The sequence below is a fragment of the Zosterops lateralis genome, assembly GCF_965231275.1.
Source record: "Zosterops lateralis genome assembly, chromosome: 13".
NCBI lineage: Eukaryota > Metazoa > Chordata > Aves > Passeriformes > Zosteropidae > Zosterops > Zosterops lateralis.
This window is the reverse complement of record NC_139773.1, coordinates 14,676,117-14,703,387: the sequence shown is the minus strand read 5'-3', so window position 1 is coordinate 14,703,387 and position 27,271 is coordinate 14,676,117. Positions and strand designations below refer to the sequence as shown.

Below are 27,271 nucleotides of genomic sequence, written 5' to 3'. Positions count from 1 at the left end.
TCAAAGCCCAGAGAACTGGCAGCATTTGTAAAGAGCCAAATCCACTCCCTCTGCCACTCCTTGGAGCAGAGCTCAGGTTTAGCCAAATGAAATGGCTACACCTGAAATGGGTAAACCCGAAAACTCATCTACAAAGTGCCCAGAGTGCAGGGCCAGGGGTGTCCCTCACTGACTGTTCTGCCAGGAGGTCACCAATGGTCCCCTGCTGTCCAGCCTGGGACAGTGAGCAGGCAGCACCTGCATGTTCCAGTGGGACAAAGTGCTGATGTGAGGGAATGGTGACCCCTGAAGCACAAGGATGCCCCGTCCCCATTAGGGGGGACAAGGGGGCAAAGCATCCCCTGAGGGTAAGTGAGGAAGGCACAGGCTGTGCAGGGACATTAGTGGTGGCAGTGGTGGCACCTGGGGGAGGTTCAAATTGCTCTCCAGACCACGTTCAGGGCTGGTGAGGGGGCAGCCCCTGGGGGAATGCAGGGTCCTGTCCCATCACCTTGTGATGGGCAACAGCTCAAGTGCCACCACCTGGGGCCTGGGGTGGATTTCCAGCCCCACTTTGGCTGTGCCTGCCCATCCCCTGCCTGTGGCCACTGTCTTGGGCTCTGAGCTTCACATCTGAGCGCTCGGGGTGAGCCAGGACCGGCTGTCCGGGAGCAGCCACAACTGCAGGATGTTGTTCACCAAAAATTGGCTTTTTGCTGGGAACCGGCTGCCCTCTAGAGGCTCTGCCCCACTGTAAAGCACAGCCCTGTCCCCTCACTGGGGTCCTGCTCCCTGTGCCAGCACAGGGCTTTGTATGGACCATTTCCTCATGGATGGTACCTTCCTATGGGACTGACCACACCTGCCTGCCATGGACAGGTGGGAAGGGGTCGTTTCCTCATCAGCTTTGAGAAGGCTTTAGGATTGAACTGTTCTCAGTGTAGTGGACATGGGTGTGCAGGGAGATGCCAGGCTGAGCTGTGCTGGGGAGACACCTGGCATCAGGGTGCCCATATCCTTACCTACTGGCTTAAATAATTAAAAAAAAAATATTCAAAAGTCACTGGCCTCAGGTAGATTCACCAAGGCACACAACACCCAGCCCAGCTCCCTGCAGCCCCTGTGCCTCCCTGCAGCTGAGCCCCTCTCCCTGCTGAGCCCCATGGCTAACAGCCAGTCATTCTTTCCATTAGGAAATCCATTTTTCAGGAGCATATAACTCAGCTGTGAAATTTCACTCTTGGCTGAAACTTGGCTCAGCAGCAGAGAGACTGGGGAAGGGCTGGACCCAGTGGCTGCAGGTGTGAAAAGTGCTTTTTACAATGAGCTTTTATAACTTGGGGAGAAATGGCTCCAATGCCTGCTCCGTGTCTCGCCGTGTGGGCCTCAGTGTGAGCAGTGGAGGGTAAAGACCAAACCAAAGCAGCCCCTGGATGCCATCACATCCCAGCTGGGGAGAGGCACATCCTGCCCAGGAGGGGCTGGGGACAGAGAGAACTCTCCCATGCAACAGGAGGAACACTTCTAGAGAAAGGAGAATTCTCTTCAGAAAAGGTAAAAAAAAGAAATTCACACATGCTCAGAGATCCATAAAATGTGGAGGTGGGATAAACACATAATCATCAGTATCATCCCAGTGAAATCCTCGTGGAGCTGGGTTAGAGAACGTACAGCTCCTTCTGATCAGCTGGAAATTCCCATCTGAAGAGGCTTCCAAGTCTCTATCACCACAGACTGTGAAACTATGTAAAAACAGGCAAGCAGAACATGCTTATTCCTGCACAGCAAAAACATCCATGGTGATGTGCCTGTGGCTGGCAGGAAAGGGCCCTGACATCCCAAACCAGCCCCAAACCTGCCACGGGAACCCACCCAGAGACACCACGCTGGGGCCCTTCTGAAAATCTCAGTAACACTTTTTAATATACAAGAATCAAAAGTACAGCAGTTTTACAATGTAGGAAAATTTCATACATACTATATAAACAACATATTTACATCAGAAATCACTAGGACAGTGGCATTTCTTTCACAAATATAAATTAATATTAATTACTGTTTTTAGTCAAGAGGTTTAAAAGTCCGTATTTTTACAGTAAGAGTCCTTCTCTCCCCAGAGGGGAGGCAGAGGTGGGGAGGAAACGGGTGAAAGCAGAATAATATCTTTGTGTGGATCACAAACCATTCACACAAGGGCTTCAGCACTCGGTTCCGTGCCCATTTTGGTTGGGACCACATTGCCTGTCCCCAAAGCAGGTTTTGGTCTGCAGGATTTCCACCATGTGAATTCATAACTTTACACCATTTCCCAACAGGTCAGGCTGAAAAACTCTTTTTTTTCTTTTTTTTTTTTTTTTTTCTTTTTTTTTTTTTTTTTTCTTTTTTTTTTTAATTGAACCCCAGTAAAAAGCAAATTACTGCTTTTCCTGCCAAGAGGCTGGAGGGAATCCTGCAGCTGGTTCAGAAGAAAGAGCTGTACCAGATGCTGACACAAACACCACAGGGAAGTTTATGGCTGTGGATGTGTCCCCTCTGATCCCACTCATGTCCCCGTGATTGTGTCTGGTTATGGTCCCTATGCTGAGGGGACATAAAATGCCTAAGTGTGTGTGTGCTCAGGGAAGACCTTCTCCCACATCTCCTCCAGCTTCACTAAAGCCAAACCCAGCAAAGACCCACCCACCATGAGTGTGACTTCAACATCAGCCTAAAGTGACAAGTGGGGACAGCTCTCCAGTGGATATGGGTAAAACTTTGCTGTTGCACAAGGAAATCCCAACCAACCTCATGCCTGGAGCCTGGGATAAGCAGAAATCCCCACATCTCAATACAGAAAATGCCTCTTGCTGGGGTCCAAAGTTTTCCTGCACCAACCCTAACACTGGGTGGGCCAGTATTGCCTTTGCTACACGAGTATGGCACCAACTTCCCACCGTGACAGCACCGCACCGTGACAAAAAGAGCAATTCTCTCTGCCCCTCCAAGGTTGCTCCCATTTTCACATTAAAAGCTAATACCTCTGAAAAGAAAGGACCTCTTTGTTGAATACCACAGCCTGCAATCACAGCTTAGTGGGAAACGCCACAGAAAGGTGTTCCCTCCACACCTCCCACCCCTCCGAGGGGGACTGTGGAAGACTTGCCTTCACCTCGCCCTGCACAGGTAAACACAAGTGTAACACTTTTATCAGGGCAGCAAGCGCCCCTATAAGGAAACAAAACTGCCCTGAATTTGGTGGAAATCTTGCAACATAAAAACAAAAAGGGGAACAAAACACTTCCCGTGTGTCCCGTTAGAGCAGCGGGATGGGGAGGAGTGATGGCAGCAGATTTCCAGGGATACACAGCATGGAGGAGGAGTATTAGTGTCAGTTTGCATGCGCCTTCCAAGGCACTGGCTGGAGTCAGGAAGCCAGCCCTGAACACCCATCTGCCCTCAGTCTTTTGGGGAAGGGACATCACAGCTTATTAGGGTCAAATACTGGCATCTTTATAGGAGGCCCAGCTTCTGTGCCCCACCAAAGGGGAGTCTGGAACAGCCTGGTCTTTAATACTGAGCAGCCCCAGACACCACGCTCAGGGCAGCCTGGATCTTGTGGTCTCCAGGGAGCTCCAGCCTGAAAAAAATCATCACCCAAGGTGCTTCTGGCCAGCAGCATGTGCACAACCAACCCCTCTCATCACATCCAGGCCAAACGCTGGTTTGAATACTTGGAGTGTTTGCCCTGAAGTCCACTGAGCTGGGCTGCACATTCCTCTTTTCCCTCTGCCATGCCGGGCTCTAAGACATTTACTCCAAGGATCTTTACGGATCAATCTTGAATTCCTCATTCTCTCCCTGCTCACTCAGGTGCTAAGTCCTCAGGTTCATTTCCAATTTAGACAAACAAAAGGTCTGTAAGTGAAGCAATTCAGAATCACTGCTGACTGCTGGAGAGGTGGCAGCAAGGTGACCATTCCCTGAACAGTGATCTCTCCACTGGATTCCTATTTCACTTTGTTCTAGCATCCATTATCCTTTAGTTACAGTAAAGGTTTGTGATCACTGCTTTGTGAAGCACGGAGAGAAGTGATTTGCCCAAAGACCAGAGACTTTAGTGGCAGGAAAATTAGGAGTTCCAGGACCCTCAGAGCCATCTTTTGATCTTGCACCTCCCAGCCAGCATCTGTTAGATCCTGGACCACCCAAGCTGCTCATGCCAGAAGAGAAGAGCCTTGTTATGAATTCCTGAGCCCTGTCCACTGGGAAATACTGTTCTCACCCCAATTTCTTTCCTTCTGGTTAGAAGTGAACTAAGCCTTTGCTAAGGAAGTTGACCTTTTTTTCCCATATCCCAGCTCCCACTTACCCCCAGAGTAAAGATTTGCCAGTTCCAGCTCTGGAGGTGGGAGGAAGATCCCCCCCCACCTCTTCTGTTGCAGGGACACAACAGCAATCAAAGCAGAGCCAGTTTCTTGAAATGGATAAAGACATGGAAATGATAACATGGTCAGGAAAGTGATGGATTGTCACCAGCATGGCTCCAGCTCCTTTGGAGTCATTCTGTGGGGACATCAAGTCCCTCTTTCAACCAAGTTTGGCTGCTGAGGGACTTTCCTGTCCCTCCTTGAATATATCCTCCCATTGCCCCATGCTGGTGACACACAAATCCCAGCCCAACCAGTTTATCCCCAACCCCAAAGCAGCATCTGTCACATAACATCAAGTCAGAGCAGGCACACAGCCTTCTGCACCATCCTAAGCAGCATCAATCTGCCTTCTCCTTCTGAGGAAACACTGGCTGGGGAAAATTCCCTTGGGTCCATTGGACTGAGGAAAACAAAAACAAAACAAAGAACGAGGCAGCAAGGATGGTTCCATGACAGAACAGTTCAATGGTAAAAAAAATGGGGAAAGGAAATGGGAATCTAAACCAGAATCAAGAACTAGGGAAAATCTTCCTCCACCCACTCCCCCAAAATCCTCCTTGACCCAGCCAGATGATAGCAGCATGTTCAGAGTTTCTCGTTGCTGGCTTGGAGAAAGCCACCGTCGCATCAATCCCAGTATTCCGGACGTGAGCTTCCCCCTCTCAGTCACTTTACGCTTTCCGAATGTTCCAGTTATAATCTGGATTGTTTTTCTGTTCCAATGACCTATCCAGAGGTGACCTGTGATCGAGAGGTGACTTGGAATCGTGGGGGGATTTCTGAGAGGGGGGCGAGCGAGGGTCCGACACGCCAGGGTGAGAAGGAGGGAGGGGCTGTTTGTAATCCCCCAGTTTGTCTGTGTGGAAGGACCGGTAGTGGTCCGAAGGTCCTTGGCCATGGTAGCCCATGGGTGGCCTGTGGTCAGACATCCTCCGGAAATCCTGCTGGTGGTAGTTCTGAGGCCTGAAGTCGTCAGATCGCCGACGTTTGGAATCGTGGTGGTGCCTGCGGAGAGAAAAGCAGACGTAGATCAGCACCCCAAGCCTGGCCTCTGTAATCAGCCACCCCCACAAACACCCCCAGCCCAGCCCAGTCGGGGTGGGGGAATCACTCACCTGTCGTAGTAGTCCCGGTGGCCCCGGTGGTCTCGGTCGCTGTTGTACTGCTCGTAGGGCCTCTTGCGGGACAGGTTGTTTGGTCTGTAGTTCCCAGAGCTCCGGTGGGGATCTCCCCGTGACCGCCGGTCCCCGTAGTGGTGGTCCTTGTACCAGTGCTGCTCGTACTGGTGGTGCCTCTCCCCGCCCCACATCTGGTTGCTGTTGCCACCGTAGTTGAACTTTCGATCCCTCTGCCAGTCTCCTCGGTCTGCCGTGAGCAAAGAGCACCTCTGAGTGTCTCTTTCATGCTTTAAGCCCATTTACTTCCCTGAATTCTCCAAGAAATAATAGCTATTGATTGATGCCCCTTTAACTTTCTCCTCCCTGTGAACTATGTGGGCTCCATTTTATTGTGGGAACTGACAGTGGTCAGGACATGGATTCTCAGGCTCCAGGCAGTGCCTTGAGGCCTGTGGGAAAGTGCAAGTGCAGAACTCTCTCAGTCTGGCTTGGGAAATCATAAGGAGGAACCCAAAACAATCTTGTAGATGCTGTCCTCCTGACACCTGGTGTTTTTCCAACTTGTTTACTGGTAGAGATGTTTACAAAAAGGTGGTGCCCTAAAGGACCAATCCTATTCATTGTACTGAAACACTGTATAAAAAGAATCTGTCTTTCAATAAACTTTGCTATAAGCCCTCTGAAGAAATTGGAGTTCTACGTGTCGTTACATGAATCATCCTGAATTGTAACAATATTTTATTCTTTGAATTTCTTTATCACTATTTATCACCCTTGCAAATCTTATCCTGTTCCCATTCTCACATTCTTTTCCTCACTACATCACCATGTTTTCTATCTAGCCCAGCAGTAAGTGCAGTGGCAGTGTATGTTCTATCCCATCACCTTTAACCTGAGCAGTCACAAGTCCCAGAAGGATTTGTGTCCAGGAGCATTAGGTCAGAAGGGAAGGTTTCTCCTGGCTCACCAGCACTCACCTGTGTTGCTGAAATGTCTCTTGTTTGGATGGCCGTAGTTGTCCCGTGGGTGCCCGTGCATCTGCTGCTGGGTGTGGGAAGGGGGCATGTGGATCTTCTGGGAATGAGGATTGTGAGGCACGTGGGACTGGGACATCACGGAATCGCGGCTGGAGCCTGAGGGCTCTGGGCGGAACGGCTTCTTCATGCTGGACATGTCCTCCTTCTTCTTCTGCTCCTGCAAGGTGGAACAGAGGATACAGCTCAGCTGCTCTCCCACCAAAAGATCCAGACTGTGAGCAATGGCCTTGTCTGCCAGGCTCTGGATTTTCCTGCCTCTTTGGGGACTTGGTGAGCCAACTCTGTGCTCAAGAATGGCACAAACGTGGTGGAGGACGGCGCAGTTTGGTAGCTCTGCTTTCTACACCTGATCTCTACAGGGCACCATGCCCAGGCTTTTCACTCCACAGGGCAACTGAACATCACATGCCACACCAAACAATGCTTTTGCTTGGTCAGAACAGCCAGGACAAAGTGACCAGAAATGCCACATGTGAAAGAAGGCAAATGCAATCAGACTGTTTAGATGTTGAGAAAATCACACACTGCCAACAACAACAAAGAACACCCACAGTAAGAGGCAGAAAGAATTGGCACTTGCAGTGCAGCAACATTTAATGACAGAAATCAAAGGGAAAAGCACTTCAGCTCTCTCACCTCCTCTTCCTGTGATCTTTTCTTATGAGCCATCTTGTAGAGTTTGTGTAGTTTTCTGGCATCAAATTCTGTGAATTTTGACACAAATATCCATAGGTTCCTAGAAGGACATGAACATTTTCTGTTAAGTGCTACAGCAGCAGTTTAATTGCCAATGGCTTCCAAACCAACATCAAATTCATTCTGCCCTCTCTGGAAAAGAGTCTCAGCTCAGGACAGGATGACCAGGAGGGCTGGAACCACATTCTTCAAAGTAAAATAACAAGGCTTGCAGTGATTTATTTGATTTAGCTTTGAAATCAATTTTAATAAAACCAGGACAACTTGAAGACAAAACACTTTCCTGGGACTGGTCATGGAAGACTATCCCTGGAAGTGTTCAAGGTTCAGGCTGAATGGAGCTCTGAGCAACCTGGTCTAGAGAACTGTGTCCCTGCCTATGGCAGGGGGTTGGAACTGGGTGATTTTTAAGGTCCCTCCCAACCCAAAGCATTCCATGATTCTGTGATTACATAGATTGGGTGGACCAGAAAACACAAGATTTCATGGGTTAAGTAAGAGGCAAATGGCACATCCATCCACAAAAAAACCAGCAGCCTCCGAACTACCATTTCAAAATATCCTAGGCCAGCTAAAGAAAACAAAATGATCCCTCACCTTCTCCATAGCTTGATGTGATCCTGGTCAGTGTAGGCTTTAAGGCACTCAGAGATACGATCACCAATTTTTAGGAGGCAGTTCCGCGTGTGCTCCAGCTGTTCTTGAACTGTCAGTCCCTTATCAGGCTTATCAAGTTGCTTCAGTGCTTTTTTGACTGGTCTCATCCTTTCCTTGCACTTGGAAGAGAATAGAGAGGAGAAAGTGATTAATTTGGCAGAGGGCTCTACATCAGTGCCCTGTTAATTGAAAAGAAGCTCGTTTAGCTTTATCTGGCCATTAGGCAAGGAGAAATCAGCTATAAAATAGCAAATGGTTAGACAAGCTGCAGACAATAATCAGTAAAAGACAAGAGTCTCCTCACTCTCCACTGCCCCTGCCTTTTAGGGGGGAACAATTTGCTTTGCCCCTGGTCTGCCCCTGCACAGATCCCAGGGCAGGCAGGGAAGGGTATCCAAACCTCCACACACTGAACCAGCCACCCCAGCTGAAAGACTGCTCAACTCAATCCTGTCCAATCCCATCTTTGGTCACTTTAATGCTTGTTTTTACCACAACTGGCAGATATGAGATTAAAGTACCATGTTTTTTTCGGCCTGGGCACATCAACACTTTGCACAGATAGGAGATCAGACAAGTTTTTTGACATCCTGCCTGGATCTTTTGAGCATCACAGAAGGAAAGTTAAAGAAAAAGACAAAAAATCCCACAGGACCTGCAGCAAATACAGAGATTTGCATTGAGAGAACTGCTTTAAAGAAGTGGTATTTCAGCCAAGGAGAATCTGCCATGACAACTTTTACTAGAATGCAATTTTCACAATGAGCCTTGTGGGCACATTTGCTGTGAAAGCATTTACACAGCTCTGCACCTCCTACAAGGTCACCCTCAAAACTCTCCTGCATTTCCTTGCCTGAAAGAGCTTCAGTGGCTCCTTGGCTTCTACAGGAGGGGGAATGTAAAGCTGCAGGGTCTTCTGTAACCCAGGGCTGCCAGCTGAGCAGTGGGAAGCTGAAGCAGAGCCCTTGTGCATGCCCTGCTGACAGGCTATCAGCTGGCAGCACTTGTGGGCAGCTCTTGTCCAGGGTTTTCCTGCCTTGCTCTCAGATCAGCCAGAGGAAACCCCTGTGGGGCACAAGGAGGGGGTTCACACCCCAACACCTAAAACATGTCCTTGGATGACATCTGAGCAAACCTTGGCCGCCTCGCTGGGTTCTTGGCACTGCCCTCCCATTTGCTGAGGAAAATACTCACTATGCTGAATGTTTCTTGGTCCAGATCATCATCCTCATCTTCTCCAATGGGGATTGGCTCACTCCCTGCTGTGATGTGGACGGGACCTTGCGATCTCTTCCCTTTGCTTCCAGATTTGGCCTCACCACCTTTAGGCTTTACAAGGACAAATTACACACGTCACACAATGAGCCAGGATGGAGGATCCCAAGTGACCCAACTAAAAACCTCCACACTATTGTTACTGGCAGTTGCTAAACTTGGGCACAGTTCCTACAGCTTTCCTCCTAAAATCTCCAACTGTTGAGCTGCAATGGCTCTGTTTAGATTTACATCATCCCTGAGGGAGCAGGGAGAAGCCAGAGCCAACAGTTTGGACACAAATACAATATTCACACTCATAGGGAGAAACCAATGCTGAAGACCTGGAAGAGAGGTTAAAATAAAGAGTGTCTCTCCCTTGCAAAGGACAGAGCTCAGGGTAGTCTCATATCTACAAGGATCTGCAACTTTATGTGATATCACTAGTTCTCAAATCATGGCCTGTTCATGTACATTTTTACCTATATGACTTATTTGCAGTCAAAGCCATACAAAAAATCACTGGAAAGCAAACTTTCCCCTACACAGGCAACAGAACTTCTTAGTTTGCACTTGTGACCTCAGTGTCAAAACACACTGGGCATGCAGTTCATACCTGTTCCTTGGACAGGTACTTCAGGTCATTATTATGGAAGCTTTTACCCCCCTTCCAATTTCCACCCAGCCTCAGGGCAGTTGTACCCAAAATTCAAGAGACATTTGAGTCTCCAACATACCAATGATGTTGAAACACTCATTCTGTTGAGTCCTGAACAGTGACAATGACAACTTACAGTCTTGATGGTGTGGACACTTGGGTCATTTGGGTGAGTTTAAATTAAAGGGGAATACAGTCAAGGAGCTGCCAACTCTGTGATAAATCACAGCTGGACAGAACTTTGATCTGAGTGCTCCAGGCTCTTTCCCTGGTCTTCTTTAACATCAGCTCTGTGGCCATATCCATGTCACAGGGACAGCTGTACTTTAAAGTACAAAATCCCTTCCGTTTTGGTCACATTCCATGAAGCTTTAGGACATACAGCCTTTTTCTACTTTCTGTGGCAATTCAGAAGGGCTGAAAAAAGGATACCCCTTCACCCCACCTCACTGATGTCTCTTCACACAGGGCCTTTAATGAATCCTAAATCTTACAGTTTATCCTGCTCAGGGACTACCCTATCAAGCTGCTCCTGAAAATACCACATACCTTCTCTTTCTTATCTTTTGTCTTCTTTTTCTCTTTATCGCTTTCCTTTTCTTTCTTAGAGGATGTCTGCTTTTCCTTGTTCTCTTTGTTCTCTTTCTTCTTCTGTTTCTTTTTCACTGGGCTCTTGTCCAAGCCATCCTCCTAGAACATCAGTCACAGCAAAAAGTTGGAGTCCCTCACCTCATGTACATTTTCTTCCATAAAACATCCTTAAAACACAGGCAACTTTTGAGGTCCATCCAGATTTACCCTCACACCTCTTTAAGCAGACAGCGAGCCCTGCTCAAGCAGCTGCCATCCCCCCACATGTGACAAAAGGGTATGAAAACCAGGCCAGCCCCACTCTGTGACAAGCTGGCAGAGCAGCCCTGCTCTCCTGTGCCAGCTGCGCTCCAGAACTCTCAGCCTCTGAGGTAGATACTGATCAGCACACGAACAAAAAGCCTCAGACTACAAGCCAAACCACTCAAAGACTGAATGTTTTCTAAGCAACAGGATGACCTTGGTAAACTCCAGCTTCACCACGAGCTGATGTGCCCAAAAGGAGAGGGAAACAATTCTTCTTTCTCTCCTTTATAAGGGCAACAGGCTTTGTCCTGAGACAACCTTTTCCCTGAGTCAATATGTGGATGTTTGTGGCCATTCTGGGATGCCCCAAATCCCTTAAAGCACTGACCTAAAAGAATAGGTGGGAAAGGTCTTTCTTTGACACCAACAGCTGTTTGGGTGGTTTTGTGAGTTTGCCAGTCCTGTGGGAATTTGCTCTTAGTGTCTCTGACTCCTGAGGGCTTTGCTGGGAATGCTTCCCAAGGTGAGTTGGGGCCCTAACAGCACAACCCAAGGAAACCTGGAAAAGCCACAATTCACCAAGGCTGACTCACCTTGACTTCACCTTCTTCTGACTGGTTGTCTGAGTGCCGAGGAGAGGAGAGTTCATTCCCATGCTCATCTTTGACTTTGGGAGCCTTGTTCTCTTTCTTTACTCGTGGTTTCCTCTTCTTTAGCTTGCCCTGGTAAAAACATAGAACAAGTCAAGGAAAGCAAATCGCTACAGCTACTTCCTGGGGACATTTCCCATCTCCTGAACACTGTGTAAACAGCTGCAGGTCCTGCAGACTGGCAGGATGAGCCCAAATCCTTCAGTAAGTGCAGTAATAACCTTCTCCTTATTAATTATAATTTAAATGAGAAATATCACAATGCAATCAGACAATAGACAAGTCCATATTCCCTCCCATAAATGATGTCTTGTAACCTGGGAACACAAGGTGTCTCCTGCCATCAGCCAACCACTCCCCCTGAAACCCCCAGAATCAAGCAGTTACATCTCACCTCTTCCCCGTCTTTCATGTTCTCTTTCTTATCCAGGTCTTTTTTCAGCAGTTTCAGTAGATAATCAACTCGGGTCTGGAGCTGTTTTCCCTGAGGTTTCTTATCTGTCTCAACAGGTAGGATCTTTGATAAAGCAGAAAAAAAAAATACATATACCCAATGCACAAAGCTTGACAAAAGATTTACACATTAGCAGCAGCCCATCCAGGCTCAGCAAAGGGCAGCAGATGCTGCACTTTCTGGGGGAACAAAAAGGTTCAAGTCTTCTTTCCCTGTCAGACTGTCCTTGTCTGGCCAAAGCAAAACTCCTAGCAAGCAAGCATCCCTCCCCTTGGAATCCTGCAGAAGTTAACGGATCCCAAGGCTTGCTAAGTTCTCTTGAAGGAAAAAAAAATCCTTTACAAGCTATAATTGGGACCTCGAGTTGCAAAACTGAGTCCACTGGCCTTGACACATCAGATTTGTTTGTGACAGCTTGGTCACAACAGCCCAGTCACTCTGGTAACCTGAGACATTGCTACAGCAGAGGCACAGATGCACAATTTTTAGTGGAAAACAAGGCTGAAAGGTGACACTATGTGGAGGAAATATCTCAGCTTGCCAGCTAGGTTTGCTTCATACTTCACTGGAAAATGGGTGGCGTGTCTCAGGCAGCTGTTTCCATTGCAAAATGCCTTTCTGAGCTCCACACATGGAGGGTTCTCAGGCAGAGCCTGATCTTTGCTAGAAGCACCAGCAGGGATGTCACAGGAATGCTGCATGCTGGCAGCAAAGCTGCTGTGGAGATTCCCAATGCTCCTCAGCCCTGTGCTACACTTTCCACACTCTTTCCACCACACTGACACAACGTATGGTGGATTATTTTTAACCCAGATCATTTCAACATGGTGCCTGTAAACTGTTCTTGTGGGGATGCCTGAGGAGCAGAGGAGCTAGATGGAGGCTTTCCAACTGGCTGTGCTGCCATTCCCAGTCGTGTAACCATACCCTCAAAGCTAACACAGACCAGCCTTGACACGAGCAGTGTCAAATCTGTGAAAAATTATTTCCACTCAGAAATTCACACTCAGCTTCTTGTGAGATGCTCAAGGAAACATCAAGTCACAGCCTCTTCTTATCCTGTGCATGGAACCACACATGTCAGCACTGCCAGTTTCTGCCTGCATCCTTTCAGAGTGGTACTGCCCACCAAATGACACAACTCTACTTTCCATCGAGCATGCAACATTTCATGAAGGTCACTGTTTCCCTCATTATTATTTATCATGATTTCTGGAGTAGATACAAACATAAACATCTGTTTCTGGAGTAAATGAGGCATGTTTGCTATGAGCACTGTAAATGGTCCCAATGGAAGCACCAAGCAAAGCAACCTACCTTATCAGATAACTTCAACTCCGGATCTGTTTTAATTAGCTCCCAGTTTCCATAACCATGCTCGTAAATTCCCACTAACAAGCGAGAATCCTCCTCCACTCCCCAGTCTACATCAAAATGAGCAGCTTTGACACGGCACGTCAGGCGGTACCTAAAGGCATTTCAAACACGAGCTACTTTTAATGCTCTGGAGGATAAAGCAAATCCACACATCCAGGCTATTCTCTTTTCACTACAAAATCCAAAATTCCCTGAGCCTCTTTCTGCATTGCCTACTTAGCCAAACTCACTTCTTCCTTTCCTCTGGGTCCGAGGGAATGGATTTGTGCAGCATTTCAAACTCCTCTTCATGCTGGATGATGGATTTCACATTGACTTGGACACCAGAAATCTTGATGGTAGGACCTCGTCTCTTTCCAGGTCCTTTCCCTGCTCAGCAATAAAACACAGCAATTAAGACAACTCTTACAGAAGGAAGAGTCTCTGTAAAATGTCTTCACAGACAATGATCAAGACCTTGCCTGCAACCTCTTATTTAAACATAAGGCCCAAAAGATAAGGTTTCTTCCACTATCTCACTTAGATCTTGAATTTAAGCACCTCCCAGTATAACTTTCTTAAAAATACTTCTAAATACGCTGGAGCTGTTGATTCTGCAGCCCTGATCAGCTGCAACAGGTAGAGATCCAGCAGGAAATCCATCCCTGACTCTGGAACAAACAGCAAAGAACAGCCAGACAGAGAGTGGGTGGTGATTCCAGCTCCAGGAACTGCTAACTGTGGATCCAGCTTAATTGTGGAGTACACAGCACCAGTTTGATTTCCAGCCCCAGGAGCACTTAAAATAAGATCTGCTTTGCATTGTGTCCCAGCATTCAATAAGCTGGTAACTTCAGCCTCTCCCCACAAAAACTCATGTCCAGCAGAAGCTGTCAGACTCAAGCTACACTGTTCAGTCTGAGCAGAAAGCTCAGGGGCTCCTCTCTGTGGGTGAGAGCTGCCTGGCAGAGGTTGGTTTAAGTGTGTTCTTGTTCATTGCTTTTAAGGCCACAGTGTAGCCTCCCTGTCCAGCATGGGAATGGTTTCCTCACAAGCCCCATGGAACACTCCCAAAACACACAACCCCCTTGCCTACCTTCTGCTGGGTTTTCCTTCAGCTGCTCCTCATACTCCTGCATTGCTGACACACAGCTGTTGTGGATGAGCTCCCCCAACCTCTTCAGGTCAGCCACCGACTTATCCACCAGCTCAGCATCCCGGGCAATGCACTCCAGCCTGGGAAACAGGGAGAGTTTTGTGTTTGATACAGCCGATCTCCTCTCAATCCCCTCCTAGTCAATTGTTTCACAGCTCTGTGCTGTACAAATATGAATGTATGAAACATGCACGAGTTGGGTTCGTGCAGGAAACAACCCGGATTTTGTCCTTGTTTTTGGTCTAACAGCTGCAGTGCAGATGTAGAAAAACTGATCCAATCTTTTGAATTTCTTTTTTTATCAAAGCAAAGGTGAGAACACCTTTGAGGACAACAGGGACAACAGGGGACCCTCCATGACTGTCCCATATTCCCTCAGGCTTTTCCAGTTCCACATCAATTCCATTTAATGGTCCAAAGCTGCCATCTGCTGTCCCTTTTGTCTGCCTGAAGTCAGTAACACCAAGACTCACACGCAAGCCTTGTGTTTCATGCCAGAAGAGCAGAACCAGCTGAAAAAGCACTGAATTTCTCCTACAATACATTCAGGGAACTCTGCCTCAGCCCTGACACCTTTCCAGAGCCAGCACAGGGCTGGGGCTCTGCAGATCCACATTCAAGGATGGTGCCTCTCTTTGTTTCCCTTCAGGAGGGATAGAGGAGGGAAAGATGCTCCAAGTTCAGTCCTGAGGCTAACGTGCTTAAAGAAGCTTGGCCAGTGTTTTGGGTAGCACTTGCTGTCCTGACAGCTGCTCCCTCTCCTTTCTGGGCAGAGTGGGAATGCCCCAAGGGCTGGACTGTGCCAGCAGGACACTGCAGTGTCACAGCCTGGCGCCATAACTGCTCCAGCTGGTTTTTAGCCAGCATTCGTCAGTGCCCATCAACAGAGACACCAGGGACTGTACAGGACTCTGTACAGCAGAGCTTGGGGTCTGATGGCAGGACAGAAAGTGCTGTCTGTGGAGGTTGTGTCCAACACCCAGAGCAATGTGTGCCTGGCTGTGCTCAGAAGTACAATGTGCCTCCATGGTTCCCCTCTGGAGCAGGGCCAGTTTGGGACTCACCGTTCAAGAGGCAATCCAAACTTCTTGTAAGCCTTGATAAACCTAAGGAGAAAAAAAAAATTAAAAACCCCCTAAAATAACTGTCATAAAAAGTAGGTCCAATATCACAAATATACTTGGATATATTAATTACAGCCTGTCACATTATCACCCTTGCATTCCCCACTGATCAGCTCAGCATCCCTCAGCACTGGGAAGCCTCATCCATTAGCCCCCACAAAGAGTTTTGTGACCTTGGCTGAAGAAGAACGTAACATTATTATGAATGTTGAGTGTTTGACACATGAGGGGGAAAAAAAAAAGGAGGAGAGTGGTAACTGTAGGGCAGAAAAAAAAAAAAAAAAAAAATTAGAAGAAAGCATTGGCTTACACCATGTTGGTAATTATTAACTTCATTTTTCCAGGAAGAAAAGAGGCATTAAATCAATGTCATTAGTAATTTTAAAGCTCAGGCAACCCATCACAGAAGAGCCAAATGTGGTTCAATCCATCACAGAGGTTTGCAGATGAGGTTTGCTATTTATTTTCATGTCTTATTTTTATTGTGAAAATCCCTGCTGTGGCTAACACAACTTTAGGGCAAGAGTTGCTGCAATCAAACATTGCCTTGAGCTGGGAGTAGACACAATGGCTACAACTACAGGTTATTTTTAAAATTAATTCATTTTTTGCCTTCTTTTATTCATTTTTTTATTCTTTCAGCCTCTTTCTGCTACATCACAATAACTTAAATAAATGGCTGTTACATTGCATGTTGTAACATGTCCTTCCTGCTCCATGGTTTCAAGAGGGTTATGGGGCAGCTATCACAGCCCAAAAACTCTGATATCTCCTGCATAAAAACACACCAGCTCAGAAATAGAAAGAGTTAAGGAAAACTCATAACCCTTTCTCTTCCCTCTTTGGCTGAACATCTGGGGAGAGCTGCAAGACAAAGATCTCTGGGAAAGACTCAAGAACTAGAAGACAGGAGAAAAAAACAATGTTCTAAAATTCAATCCCCAATTGACATCAGAGACTGACACACAACTACTCGGATCAACAGGACCAGTCTCTTCTCATGAGGTCATTTTGCCAGAGCCAGCCTTTCACTGAGAGCTTAAGTCAGCAGGACGACTGCCAGAAAAATGTCAGGAAGGCCAGAGCCCTTGGCTTGTCCAGCTCTGCAGCTCATGGCACCTAAGACCTCACATGTTATATGACATTAGCTCAATCCACTTGGCCCACAAAGGGCAGTCCAGCACAGATTAATTTTAGGAAGGTACCAGCTTCACTGTAGCCTGACTAAAGACAACCTAAGTCCATTTTGCACTGACCTGAATGTTAAGGTCATGGACTGGGATCAAACTGAATTATATAAAGGTGCAGAAGCTGTGCCAGTGAACCAGCTCTGCCTAGCCACTAACGTGCTTACAGGTGAACACATCCTGGATTAATCTGAGATTTTCTCCACCTGTGTGGGATTTCTATATTTGTTTTCTGTCTCTTGTGCCCAGCACTGACCTCCTGATTTCAGCATCAGTAAATCCTTCCACAGTGTCTTTTCTGACACTCCGAGGGCGTCCCCTGCGCTTGGGTCTCTTCTCGTCGTCGGTGTCGTCAGTCTCGCTTTCTGATCCAGATGATCTCTGAAGCCTTCTCTTGGTCTCTGCATCAGATTCACTGTCATTTGTCTGAGCCTGCACGTACCAGAGGAACAGCAGTATAGTTAACAACAACTGCCAGTTTAATCAGCTAACAACCTTTTCTGTCCCTCCGTGCACTGGCACTATTTCATGGACTGTAAAACACCTGAGCATCCATTCCTGGAGATGCAGGAGCCTGTGTGACCAGCCCAGAGAGGCTGCACAGCCTTGCAGTTCCCAGCTGGCTGAGGCTGTGGTGGCCATCCCCTTTTCACAGCCACCATTTTTACAATTGCATTTTGATCTACTAAGAGACGTTAAAATATTAATTTCCATGGGTTTGCGCCACAGTCCCTTAGAGTATTTTGAAAACCAGGACACCTTAGAAATTAATCTGGATTCATCCAATATGAATTATCCCTCTCTGTGTTTTTCACATCAATGTTTTTCCCCAGCTCATGCCAGAGAACAGTTCTAACTCCTTAAAGTCCCATGTCCCAGCAGAGCATCCTTGCACAGTCAGGTTTCTTTTGGATTGGGATAGATCCCATTATCGAAAGAAGAATTTGGGAAGTCACCATCTCTTTTGCTCCTCAGGATCTAGATTCAGGCAAGAGCCACCCAGGGAGCTATAGAGCCCAAGGAAAAGAGACAGCCAAAATATGGCAAAATCTGCAGCAAAATCCAATACAATTGGATACTTTGCTTTGTGGTCACTACAGATTATTTTTATTTTGTCTGCTAAGGTGTGATGAGTTGCACCAAGTCAAGCCAGGGCCTCATGCTGCATCCTAAACCATTGGTCCAATGCACAGTGCCAACAAGAGGTCCCTGTGTTACCTCTGTGCTTAATTCCCAACCAACTTTGGAGGAGGGAAAGATGCTCAGATGGCAAGGAGGTTTCCCCTGAGCATTGTCTCTGCCAGCTCTCTCCTCCAGCCTCTCATCCCCTCAAGATGGGCTGTACCTTTTTAGTTGAGCTCCGGATTCGAGGCAGCATGTAGATTTCCTCCAATTCTTTCTGCCTTTCTTCCTCTTCCACCTTTTTCCTCTGCTCTTCTGGAATGATATCATCCCAGTCCTTCTGGGACCGCTCATCCAGTTCTGTCTCTTCCTCCTCCATGGTTGCAAAGTTGGCAACCTTTTACAAGTAAAGAAGTTTTAGCAATTCCCTCCCCTGGCAGGAACACCTCAGAGCTGTCTGCTAAGCCTCAACTTCTTCTCCATAGGAATTCTGCCAACACTTCCATAACTACTTTATAATTGATCCCTATGTCACTACATTCCTGGCTCCTTGCCACATCTTTGGACTAACAGCTTTTGAGGAAGTACATGCAGTTTAAGAAGTACTGCTGAGTATTTGTAAATTATTGGGTTTGTCTCCAAATTTGGTAAATTCTGCCTTTTTTATTCACAGCCTTCAAAACCATTTTCTTGAAATTAAATTAATACCTACATCAAGGGAGTTAGAACTGGATGATCTTTAAGTCCCCTTCCAACCCAAACCATCCTGTGATTCTGTGATCTCTCTGAGGTGTTCCTGCCTGCTCCTGACCTCACCACCATGGCAGGGTGTGGGGAGCCACATCCCCACAGCCCAGTGCAGAGCCTGGGGGGTCCCATACCTTGAACTGGGAGAGCAGCTCATCGGTGGCACTGGTGGACACCTCATTCTCCCGTGTTTCAGCCAGACGCAGAATCTCGTCGATGTCCATCTCCTGCCAGCCAGGGAGAAGGAGGGATAAAGCGGAGGGTGCCGGGCACAGCAGGGAGTAAGAGGCTTTGAGGACAGACTCGTGTGCTGATATGAGCTAAATAAAGTGCAAATATCTGCAGGGTGTTGTCCCAGAGGGCAGGGATGAACTGTCTCAAGTGGTACAGGGAAGTACAAATAAGGTGACAAAAGAGAAGGAAAGGACCAGCAAGGCTGAACAGTGGGGAAAATTTCCAGGCAGTGAGATGTATGAACTGTAGATTGTGTTCCCTGGGGGGAAGCTCTGCTGCTTGGGCCATTAAGAGAATTGGTCAAAACAGTCAATGCTAAAATGTCAAGCAATGTTGCACTGAGGCAGGAGAGAGAGACCTGCTCACTGCACTGTGCTGACTCCTGCCTCACTCAGAACCACCAAAAAAGGATGCTGAGCAAGTGCTCAGAAGAGGCAGGGAGAGGAGCCTTCAGTAGGCTGTGCTGTCACTAGCAAATAATCCTCAGGAGGCAAGGGACTTCCTTGGTGACCATTACTATTTAATCCCCAACAACAAGGCTCTCCTCAACCCCTGATTCCCCAATCCCAGACTCTACTTTCAGCTTCTCCAGATTCCCACACGTCCTATTCACAACCTGCTCTCATGCACAGGGCAAGAACAAAGCAGGAGCAACCACACACAGTGCCTTTTGCAGACCTGCAAAGCACTACAAACTGCTGTGTGATTTCAATTTCAAACTACCTGAGGCTCTGACTCTTCCCCTTCAAGCTCCTTGAAAAGATCTTCAGCTCCAAACTTCAAAATAGCTGTCAGCTCCTCTTTGTTGAAGGGATTTGAGCTGCAAGAACAAAAGAAGGAAAAGTGTTTTGAGCTGTTCAGTCAGAACTGCTACAGCACAAAACCATACCAGTGTTTTTCCTAGTTGAAGCAAGGAGTAAGTTTTCTACCCAGCTCTATAAAAAGCTTTGTTATTAATCTCTTTCCTGCTCTAGCACAGACAAAGACTGTAATGGGAACCACCTCCATCTACTGGGGGAAATGAAGAGAATCTGAGGTCACTGCTAAAATGCAGCTTTTCCACAGCCAGGTTCCCTCAGACCAGGATGATCTCTGGGTGGAAGACAGAAACAAAAACAAGTAATGACCTAAAACTAGGTTTAAATTTCTAATCTTTATCCTATGTGTCCAAATGAATGGCTGCAGAAGCCAAATCAGTCAGCAATGTTAGCTGCCATTATTTATTAGCCTTCTGCCCTGTACCCTATCAAATAAATACTGGGAAATGTCAGCAGGTGAAGCTAGTTATGCCACATGTTCCAGACACAGTCACATACTTGGATCTCCCAGAGTTGTTGTCCAGAACAGTCCGGCCAGTGGTGTCCATACGCTGGATAACCAAATGATCCAGCACCATTTTCTTCTTGGCTCTCTCAATGATCTCCTCCTCCACTGTCCCCTTGGTGACCAGGCGGTAAATATTCACCTGAGAGGGAAAAAGAGAACACAGCTATTTCCTGGACAAGCTCTGCTGATACAGCAATGCATCCCTCAGCTGTTTTCACTGGGCTGCTGACATTGTCTCTTCATGTGCCTTTTCAGAAGGAAAGCAAGCACATTCTCTCTGTATCTCAGGAGATTCAGTTAAAATCAGGATGGTTAACACAGATCCTGTGGTGAGCCTAACCACAGAGTAAAAATCTTCTGAAACAATCACTCTAAATTCAAACTAGCACCCAACTAGCTTTTCACATACCTAATAACTCCTAGTAAAGGTGGATGTTCTACTTTTTAAATTTTTCAGGGCAAGAAAGAACAGAGTCCACTAGGACTAGGCTGAGAAGTGCAGTGCCATGGGTTATGTTCTGGGTTTGCTCAAAACCAACAGAAAGACTTTGCACCTGGCAAATCTGGGCTAGTTTTTTGTCTCCTAGTTTTGAAATGAGAGTCCCTTGGGCAGCACTCTCTGGAGCAAGGGCTGGGACAAAAGGCCCATGTTTTCAGAAGCTTTGGTGAGGTGAGAGGATGTTTAGATCCACACACTGAAGCCACAGTGAAAACAACCCAGGCAGCTCTTCTGACCTGCTTCTTTTGTCCAATCCGATGGGCTCGGGCCTGAGCCTGAAGATCATTTTGGGGGTTCCAGTCCGAGTCAAAGATAACAACAGTATCAGCAGAGGCCAAATTAATTCCCAGCCCTCCAGCTCGTGTTGACAACAAGAAACAGAAGTCCTGGGAAGGAAAAAATAAAAAAGCATCCATGAGTTAACCAGCTTGTAACTGTGGACATAAAATAGCAATGGTGACTCAAAAGCTGTAAAAGGAAATGGAAGGAAGGCTCTGTTGCACTCATGCTTCTTAAAGCAGAAAAATTATTTCCTTCCCAGAAACCCTGTTCATGCAGGCTGAGCAGCAGCAGTCTTTAAGCCCAGACCCAGGGTGAGGCAGTGCTGGCCCAGGTGAAGGGTGTGCTACTCCACACATGAATCAATATGGGAGAGCAACATAAGCAGCTCAAGGCAAGGGCACCTTGGAGTCACTTCTGAAGGTCAGACCACATTGCCCACCAGACTCCTACAAAGGCAGCAGGAAAACACCTGCTTTTTGTTGCCCGAATCCTGTTAGGAATGAGATCAGCAATGAACAGATTGTGCTACATTAGAGCCAAGATGCCTGAGCCACCATGGATGTCCTCAGGACAGGGAGAAGGGCAGGTTCTGTGGGGATTCTTGCTCCTTCCCCCTCCCACTTCCTTTTGTTAACTTTCCTACAGCCACGATCTCTCACAATTCCTGTGTGAGCCAAGAATTCTGCTCCAGCCCAGGCTTCTGGAGTGAGGAAAGGTATTTCTCACAGCTGGGCTGACTGACACAAAAACAAGTGTCTTGCACCAGTCACTGTGAGTCAGCAAGCCCAGATGAGAGGTTTCGGATGCCCTCTCCTATTACACTGGAGACTTTCACCTCCAGCAGCAGACTCCACTGCCTGCCAACACTTAAAATCCTTCTTTTGTCTCTCTCATTTCACATCCAAAACCAGCTTCAGACTGAAATCACTCAGCAACCATCTCATTCTCCAGACCAATAGGGGAGAGAATTGCTAAATTTTGGCTCTTCCCAGCCTCTTCATGACTTTCTGGAAATGTGACTTGCAGCCCTGCTCCTTGGATGTGAGAGATTTAAAATAAGCAATATGGCTGGTTGCAAAACCTGCCATATCCGTGTCTTTAAAAGTACCTGGGGTCCTGTTAAAAGGACTCAACTGAACTAAATCCCCTGTGGTCAGTCACAACCTGTGGCTCAGCCACAAACCCTCTCTGCCCAGGTCTGCAGTACCTCGGAGCCGTCAGCGTTGAAGTGATCCAGCGCCTGCTTTCGGATCTCCCCCTTGATCGAGCCGTCCAAGCGCTGCAAAAATCAACAATAACCATAAAAGCAAGAAGGTAAAGGAGCCCTGAGGGACTGCTGCACCCGAGTGCTGTCAGCCCTACAGCCCCTTTTTGCTGCCTGCAGTGTTTAATTGTTAAAAATAGCCACCAATTAAAAATAACTGCACTGCCTCAGCTGTGTCACAAGGGCTGGGGGATGCTCGGGGAACAGGCACACGGCGGGTGACACCGCAGCTCCCGTTACAGCCTCCCAGCCAGGCCCTCTGTGCTCACTGTCCTCAGGGTTTATCACATGACATAGACCAAAGCAGGGGCCTGTCAGAGGAGTTTTGCAGAGATGGGATCACACTGAAATGAAGGGACATCCCAATTCCATCCAGTAAGTGCCACCTGTAATCCCAGTGCCTTTAATTCCCAACTTCTGGGGAACTCAGTGACTCCCAGTGCTCAAGCTCCCTCCACTTTTTCCCACACTTTTGAAGGGACCCCATTGTTTACCATGCTGATGTTTCTCACCTGAAAAGGGTAGTGTTTGATAGTTAGGTACTCTGCCAAGATGTCCAGCATCCTCACCATCTGAGAAAAGATCAGCACCCTGTTGCCTCTCTCCCGCAGCCTGGTCAGCAGCTTGTCCAAGAGAATCAGCTTTCCACTGCTCCTGATCAAAGACTGAAGAAATAACCATCATTTCCAATCTTACCCTTATGTACTCTTATGTATCCCACAGAGACCTGCACAGACCTGCTCTTTTTGGGGTCATTCATCTCTTGTACATCTCTAATCTAATCATCTGGATTTACACAGCAGAGCCCACACACACAATGAATCAGATAATATAGATATTACACTGCCCACAGCTCCTGCTCTAGAAGGCCATAAAATGGAAGTGGAGGGCTGGGGGTTCAAATGGCTTAGCTGTGAGAACTATTTTTAAAGAAGAAGCCACAGAAGCTAAAGCTTCACTAGATATTATTTTGTTGGGAGGACAAAAGAATGAAATTTAAGGAAAAAAGGTGGTGACCAAGGACACCACTAACCTGCAGGGTCTCAATGCCATTCTCTCTCTCGTTTTCCTCAGGAGGTTTGATAAGGTAGCAATGGTTGCAGCACTTTTTCAATTCCATCACAATATTCAGGAAACCAGATGTGCTTCCCCTTGTTCCCTTTGAAAGAGCTTTGTAGTTTCTTGTCAAAATCCACCTGCAGGCAGGAAAATTAAAGTCCAGATCATTACTCAGCACAGAGCAAAGTCTTGGAGGAACAAAACCTTCAGGAACAGCTCATTCAGGCATCAATCTACTTCCCTCCCTTCATCTCTCCTCACTTCTCTTACAGGATGCTCTTTCCTCTCTAAAAACCCTGACCTGACTTTCCTATTGATATTATCACAGCTTAATATTGAACAGAATCCCAACTTCATGCATATTGTCATGCCCCCAAGAAAGACATAACCTCTGTCTCGTGAAACTGGCCAGCTGAACTGTATCACTCTACAAAAACATCTTCCAGAAGGAAAGATATCAACTACCCCACCTCGTATTCCGACTGGGAAGCTCCCAGTAGTACAGGTGATGGTGTCACACTGCACTCTGAGGGCCACAGCATGCACAGAACACTGGAACACATTGCCAAGGCCCACAGAAAGATGTGCCCATTTCTACTGGCCCTCCCAGTAACTTGTTCAGTGACTCACTTGTAATACTGCTTCTGCAGAGCAGACATTTCCACTCGGAGGATCTGCTCCACTTTGGCTGGCAAAGATTTCTCCACATCCTTCTTCACTCTGCGCAGGAGAAACGGCTCCAGGACTTTGTGAAGGCTCTGGTAGCCATTCTCTCTACCCTTCCCATGATCCTCCTCAAAATCCTCCCAGAACTCAAACCTGGCAAGAGAAAGGAGAAGTAAGGGAGGAGTCAGAATAACTCTTGTCTTACGGCACCAAACAGCATCTATTGGATACCCTCCTGCTGCACCACAAGACAGGAGACCAGCAGTTTAATGGAAAGATAGTGAAAGATAAGAGATTCCCTCTGCTCTGGTTAACTGAACAGATTAGTGGCAAAGCTAGAAGATCTCTGGGCTTGGGCATCTTCCTAACATCTTATAGTTGACCTCCATACTGACTTCCAGGACCCAAAATCCCAAGTCTCCCACTATTTTACTCTTGGCATTTACCTGGCAGCAGTTTCTGAACTTTCCTTGGTGCCTCTCCCAGGCATGGCTTTGACAACTGGACTGTTTTACCCTGCTCTGAAGGCTCTTTTGGGATTGTTGCTTCCTCTGACAGCTCCTCTGAAATGTGGGGATCTGCTCTCCTCCACTTGGGAGACCTCAAGCCTCTCCTTCACTCTTTCTGTGATCCAACAAAAAGAATTTGGGGGACAGCTCTTCTTGCAGTCAAACATAATTTCAGTGAGCTTTGGGGCATGCCTGCCTTAGCCTTAGAGATGCCCATAGGTCATTTTATTTTAAAGAAAACAAAACATTTGTTACCCTGTGGACATACAATCAGCCAGACAGCATCCCCAGAGCTGCCATGAAATGTGCCTGAACCACAGTGTACTGGAAACCTCACAAGTGGCTGAAATGATTGCTTAAAACAAGTTTAGCTTTTTAGAGATGACTGGAAGACAGCAGGCAGATTTGAAAGGCATGTATCAGGTTTCCCCATTCAGTTTGCTGCCAGAAATACTCCTTGTGTTAGTTATTTAACCTTTGATTTTCTCCACTAATGTCTGTTCTCCTATCACTGCTGTCACTCCACTGAGTTTAAGTCAGGGATTTAATTCAGGGATTTCTGCCATTCTGCAGCCCATTGAGCCTATTTAACAGACAAGAATGAATACAGATTTCTTGGAAGGCTTGAAAGGAGACTCACTTCTCCGGCATGATGAAGTGCAGCAGGGACCAGAGCTCCTTAAGTGAGTTTTGAAGTGGGGTGCCCGTGATCAGCAGCCTGTGGTTGGACTTGAAATCAATCAATGTTTTGTACAGCAAGGAGTCGTCATTTTTCAACCGATGGGCTTCGTCCACACCCAGAAAGGCCCAGTTAATGCTTCCCAAAACAGTCTGCAGGAAGAGAAGGAAAAAACACAGGCACTGAGGAGACGCTGGGTCAGACAGGCCCCACCACCTTGCAGATGTGTCTCTCTCCAAGGCCAGGAAGCCCTGCAGTGTGTGCTGTCCAGGGTGTCCTGACCCAGCCCTCAGGCTGGACTCTCACAGGATTTTCTTGCTAACAAAATTTGGGGAGCAGGGTGCCTTCCCAGAAAGGAAAAGGTGAAAATAAGCCATGCTGTACAACACTCCTGCTGTATCTCAATAGTCCTGCAGCAAGTACACCTATCCTAATCCTCCTTTGCTTTATCCACAAAGCACAGTCATTCCCTAACTCTTTATTCTCCCCTTTTTCCATGCCCTTGAAGCCCTGGGTCCCACTGGAGCAAGAACAGGAGAGCAGATGAACAAGCCTAAAAAGTTCAGAGAGTCTTGATTATATATTTTTTTTTCTTTTTTTAAGCTTTTGTTTTCTGCTAGGACTCAGTAATACACTGACAGAGCTGATAATATTTCCTAAGCAGACAGATTTCTTGTAGACATAAAAATGCAAACAGTGTTAATACTGTGGCTAGAGGTTCAGTGTAATGTTTTGTCCTCGTAACAAGGCTAAATTAAACCAGGTAAAAATCCAGGTTGCTGAACCTGACAGATGCCTTATATGTAAAAAGAATAGCACAACTGTCAGTACAAGAGTGAAGACACTGTAAAATGTGTCCTACATTGGCTTGCATTACTGGGAAGGAAAAGCAAATAGTGGCTGCAGTTCTTCATCACCACAGAGAGAAGAGGTGAAACCCACTAGCTGAGAACTGGCTTTCCCCTTTGAAAATGAGAGGAAGTCTAAGTAAAAACATTATTGGGCCATTACTCACCTTATCCTTCAGGAGGATCTCATACGTTGTGATGAGCGCATTGAATTTCAATCTTTTAGACTGAGAATGGATCCACTCATATTCACGTATCTGTGAGGGGAGACAACAGTTAACTTGAACATGTTATCCAAAGGAAAGCATCAACAATTGCTATTTTAGTGTAGCTGTAAGCCAGAGACTGCAACCAAGTCTAAACCCTTGTTGCTCCAAGGTGCCATTTGATGAGCTAAAGGCGCCTCTCTCTAAATTTGTTTTAGAGCACACATGGTTCAACTGCCCTTGCACAGGTAACAAAACAAGGTTAACTTGCTGTTGTGACATTAATGAAAACATCACCTCATTGAGGACACCACTAGAATCCCAACACTCTTGTGTTCCATTCTCTGAATAGTTCCAAACACTGAAGACAAGCACTTTTTACTCTGCCGGACTTCTCACTGCATGTTTCAGTCCAGATCAGTACTGGCTTCCAGACTCTGAGAGAAGCCAGTACTGCTGCACTCACTCCAAGAGGCAAAATAAAGCAGAAGATTCCCTGCAGCAGGGAGTTACACCCACACACTCAGCTACACCAGCTCCAGCTGCCTGCAGTGCTCCAGCACTATCCACCAGCCTCTCCAGCTGACTGTGTGTCACACACATCATGCACAAGCTGCTGCTTTGCACCCAGTGCTTCTCCCTGAGCCCTCACCCTTTGCTCTCTGATTACACACCATGTTCCTGCTCATGAGGTCTCCAATGTAAACCACCACGTTTATCTCAGGCGCCCACACTTCAAACTCCCTCTGCCAGGAGGTGAGGGTGGACAGGGGCACGACCACCAGGAAAGGGCCATAGAGCTGGTGCTGATGGAACAGGTATGACAGGAATGATATTGTCTGAATGGTCTTGCCCAGTCCCATTTCATCAGCCAGGATCACGCTGTTGTTCCTGAGAAAGAGGAGAACAAACAAAAATGCTGTCTGAGCGCATGTTTCTGCCACTACTAATTGACTGTGCTCCACATGAACAGCAGTCCACGACAAGGACAGAGAGGGACAGTGCAAAAACAGTTATTGGAACACTTCCAAATGGATCCCAGGGACAGCCAGACTGAAAGCGGCACAATAATGTACAAAAATTAATTATGATGACTCCAAACTGGAGGAAAATAGGCAAAAGCAGAGGGGAATCAGTGGCCTAATTTTAGAAGAACATCTCTCAAAGACTTCAACGAGTATATAAGCACACTGAGCCAAAAACCATTTTTCCCCATTAAGTCAATGGAAATCTAGGGCTGATATGTACCAGGCTCACA

General features: G+C 47.0%; 1 protein-coding gene across 6 annotated transcripts in view; it reads right to left on the bottom strand.

Moving 5' to 3' along the window:
* Positions 1 to 1,890: 1,890 nt before the first annotated feature.
* CHD2 (chromodomain helicase DNA binding protein 2) overlaps positions 1,891 to 27,271 on the bottom strand; it is a 54,458-nt gene continuing 29,077 nt past the window's right edge. For 5 of the 6 annotated variants that reach the window (XM_083871097.1, XM_083871096.1, XM_083871100.1 and 2 more), the window contains 26 exons: positions 26,688 to 26,904; positions 25,975 to 26,064; positions 24,921 to 25,111; positions 23,736 to 23,924; positions 23,080 to 23,242; positions 22,559 to 22,711; positions 21,990 to 22,061; positions 20,737 to 20,886; positions 19,992 to 20,140; positions 19,399 to 19,495; positions 18,576 to 18,668; positions 17,918 to 18,091; positions 16,829 to 17,004; positions 15,326 to 15,367; positions 14,202 to 14,341; positions 13,357 to 13,498; positions 13,067 to 13,217; positions 11,690 to 11,812; positions 11,239 to 11,367; positions 10,358 to 10,498; positions 9,091 to 9,225; positions 7,837 to 8,015; positions 7,180 to 7,279; positions 6,484 to 6,700; positions 5,504 to 5,753; positions 1,891 to 5,393 (listed from right to left, as the gene is read on the bottom strand). In XM_083871097.1, the coding sequence (XP_083727223.1) occupies positions 5,060 to 5,393; positions 5,504 to 5,753; positions 6,484 to 6,700; positions 7,180 to 7,279; positions 7,837 to 8,015; positions 9,091 to 9,225; positions 10,358 to 10,498; positions 11,239 to 11,367; positions 11,690 to 11,812; positions 13,067 to 13,217; positions 13,357 to 13,498; positions 14,202 to 14,341; positions 15,326 to 15,367; positions 16,829 to 17,004; positions 17,918 to 18,091; positions 18,576 to 18,668; positions 19,399 to 19,495; positions 19,992 to 20,140; positions 20,737 to 20,886; positions 21,990 to 22,061; positions 22,559 to 22,711; positions 23,080 to 23,242; positions 23,736 to 23,924; positions 24,921 to 25,111; positions 25,975 to 26,064; positions 26,688 to 26,904 (3,997 nt within the window). In that variant the 3' untranslated portion in view covers positions 1,891 to 5,059. The remainder of the gene's footprint in view (positions 5,394 to 5,503; positions 5,754 to 6,483; positions 6,701 to 7,179; positions 7,280 to 7,836; positions 8,016 to 9,090; positions 9,226 to 10,357; positions 10,499 to 11,238; positions 11,368 to 11,689; positions 11,813 to 13,066; positions 13,218 to 13,356; positions 13,499 to 14,201; positions 14,342 to 15,325; positions 15,368 to 16,828; positions 17,005 to 17,917; positions 18,092 to 18,575; positions 18,669 to 19,398; positions 19,496 to 19,991; positions 20,141 to 20,736; positions 20,887 to 21,989; positions 22,062 to 22,558; positions 22,712 to 23,079; positions 23,243 to 23,735; positions 23,925 to 24,920; positions 25,112 to 25,974; positions 26,065 to 26,687; positions 26,905 to 27,271) is intronic. The other variant, XM_083871098.1, reaches the window with a different exon arrangement.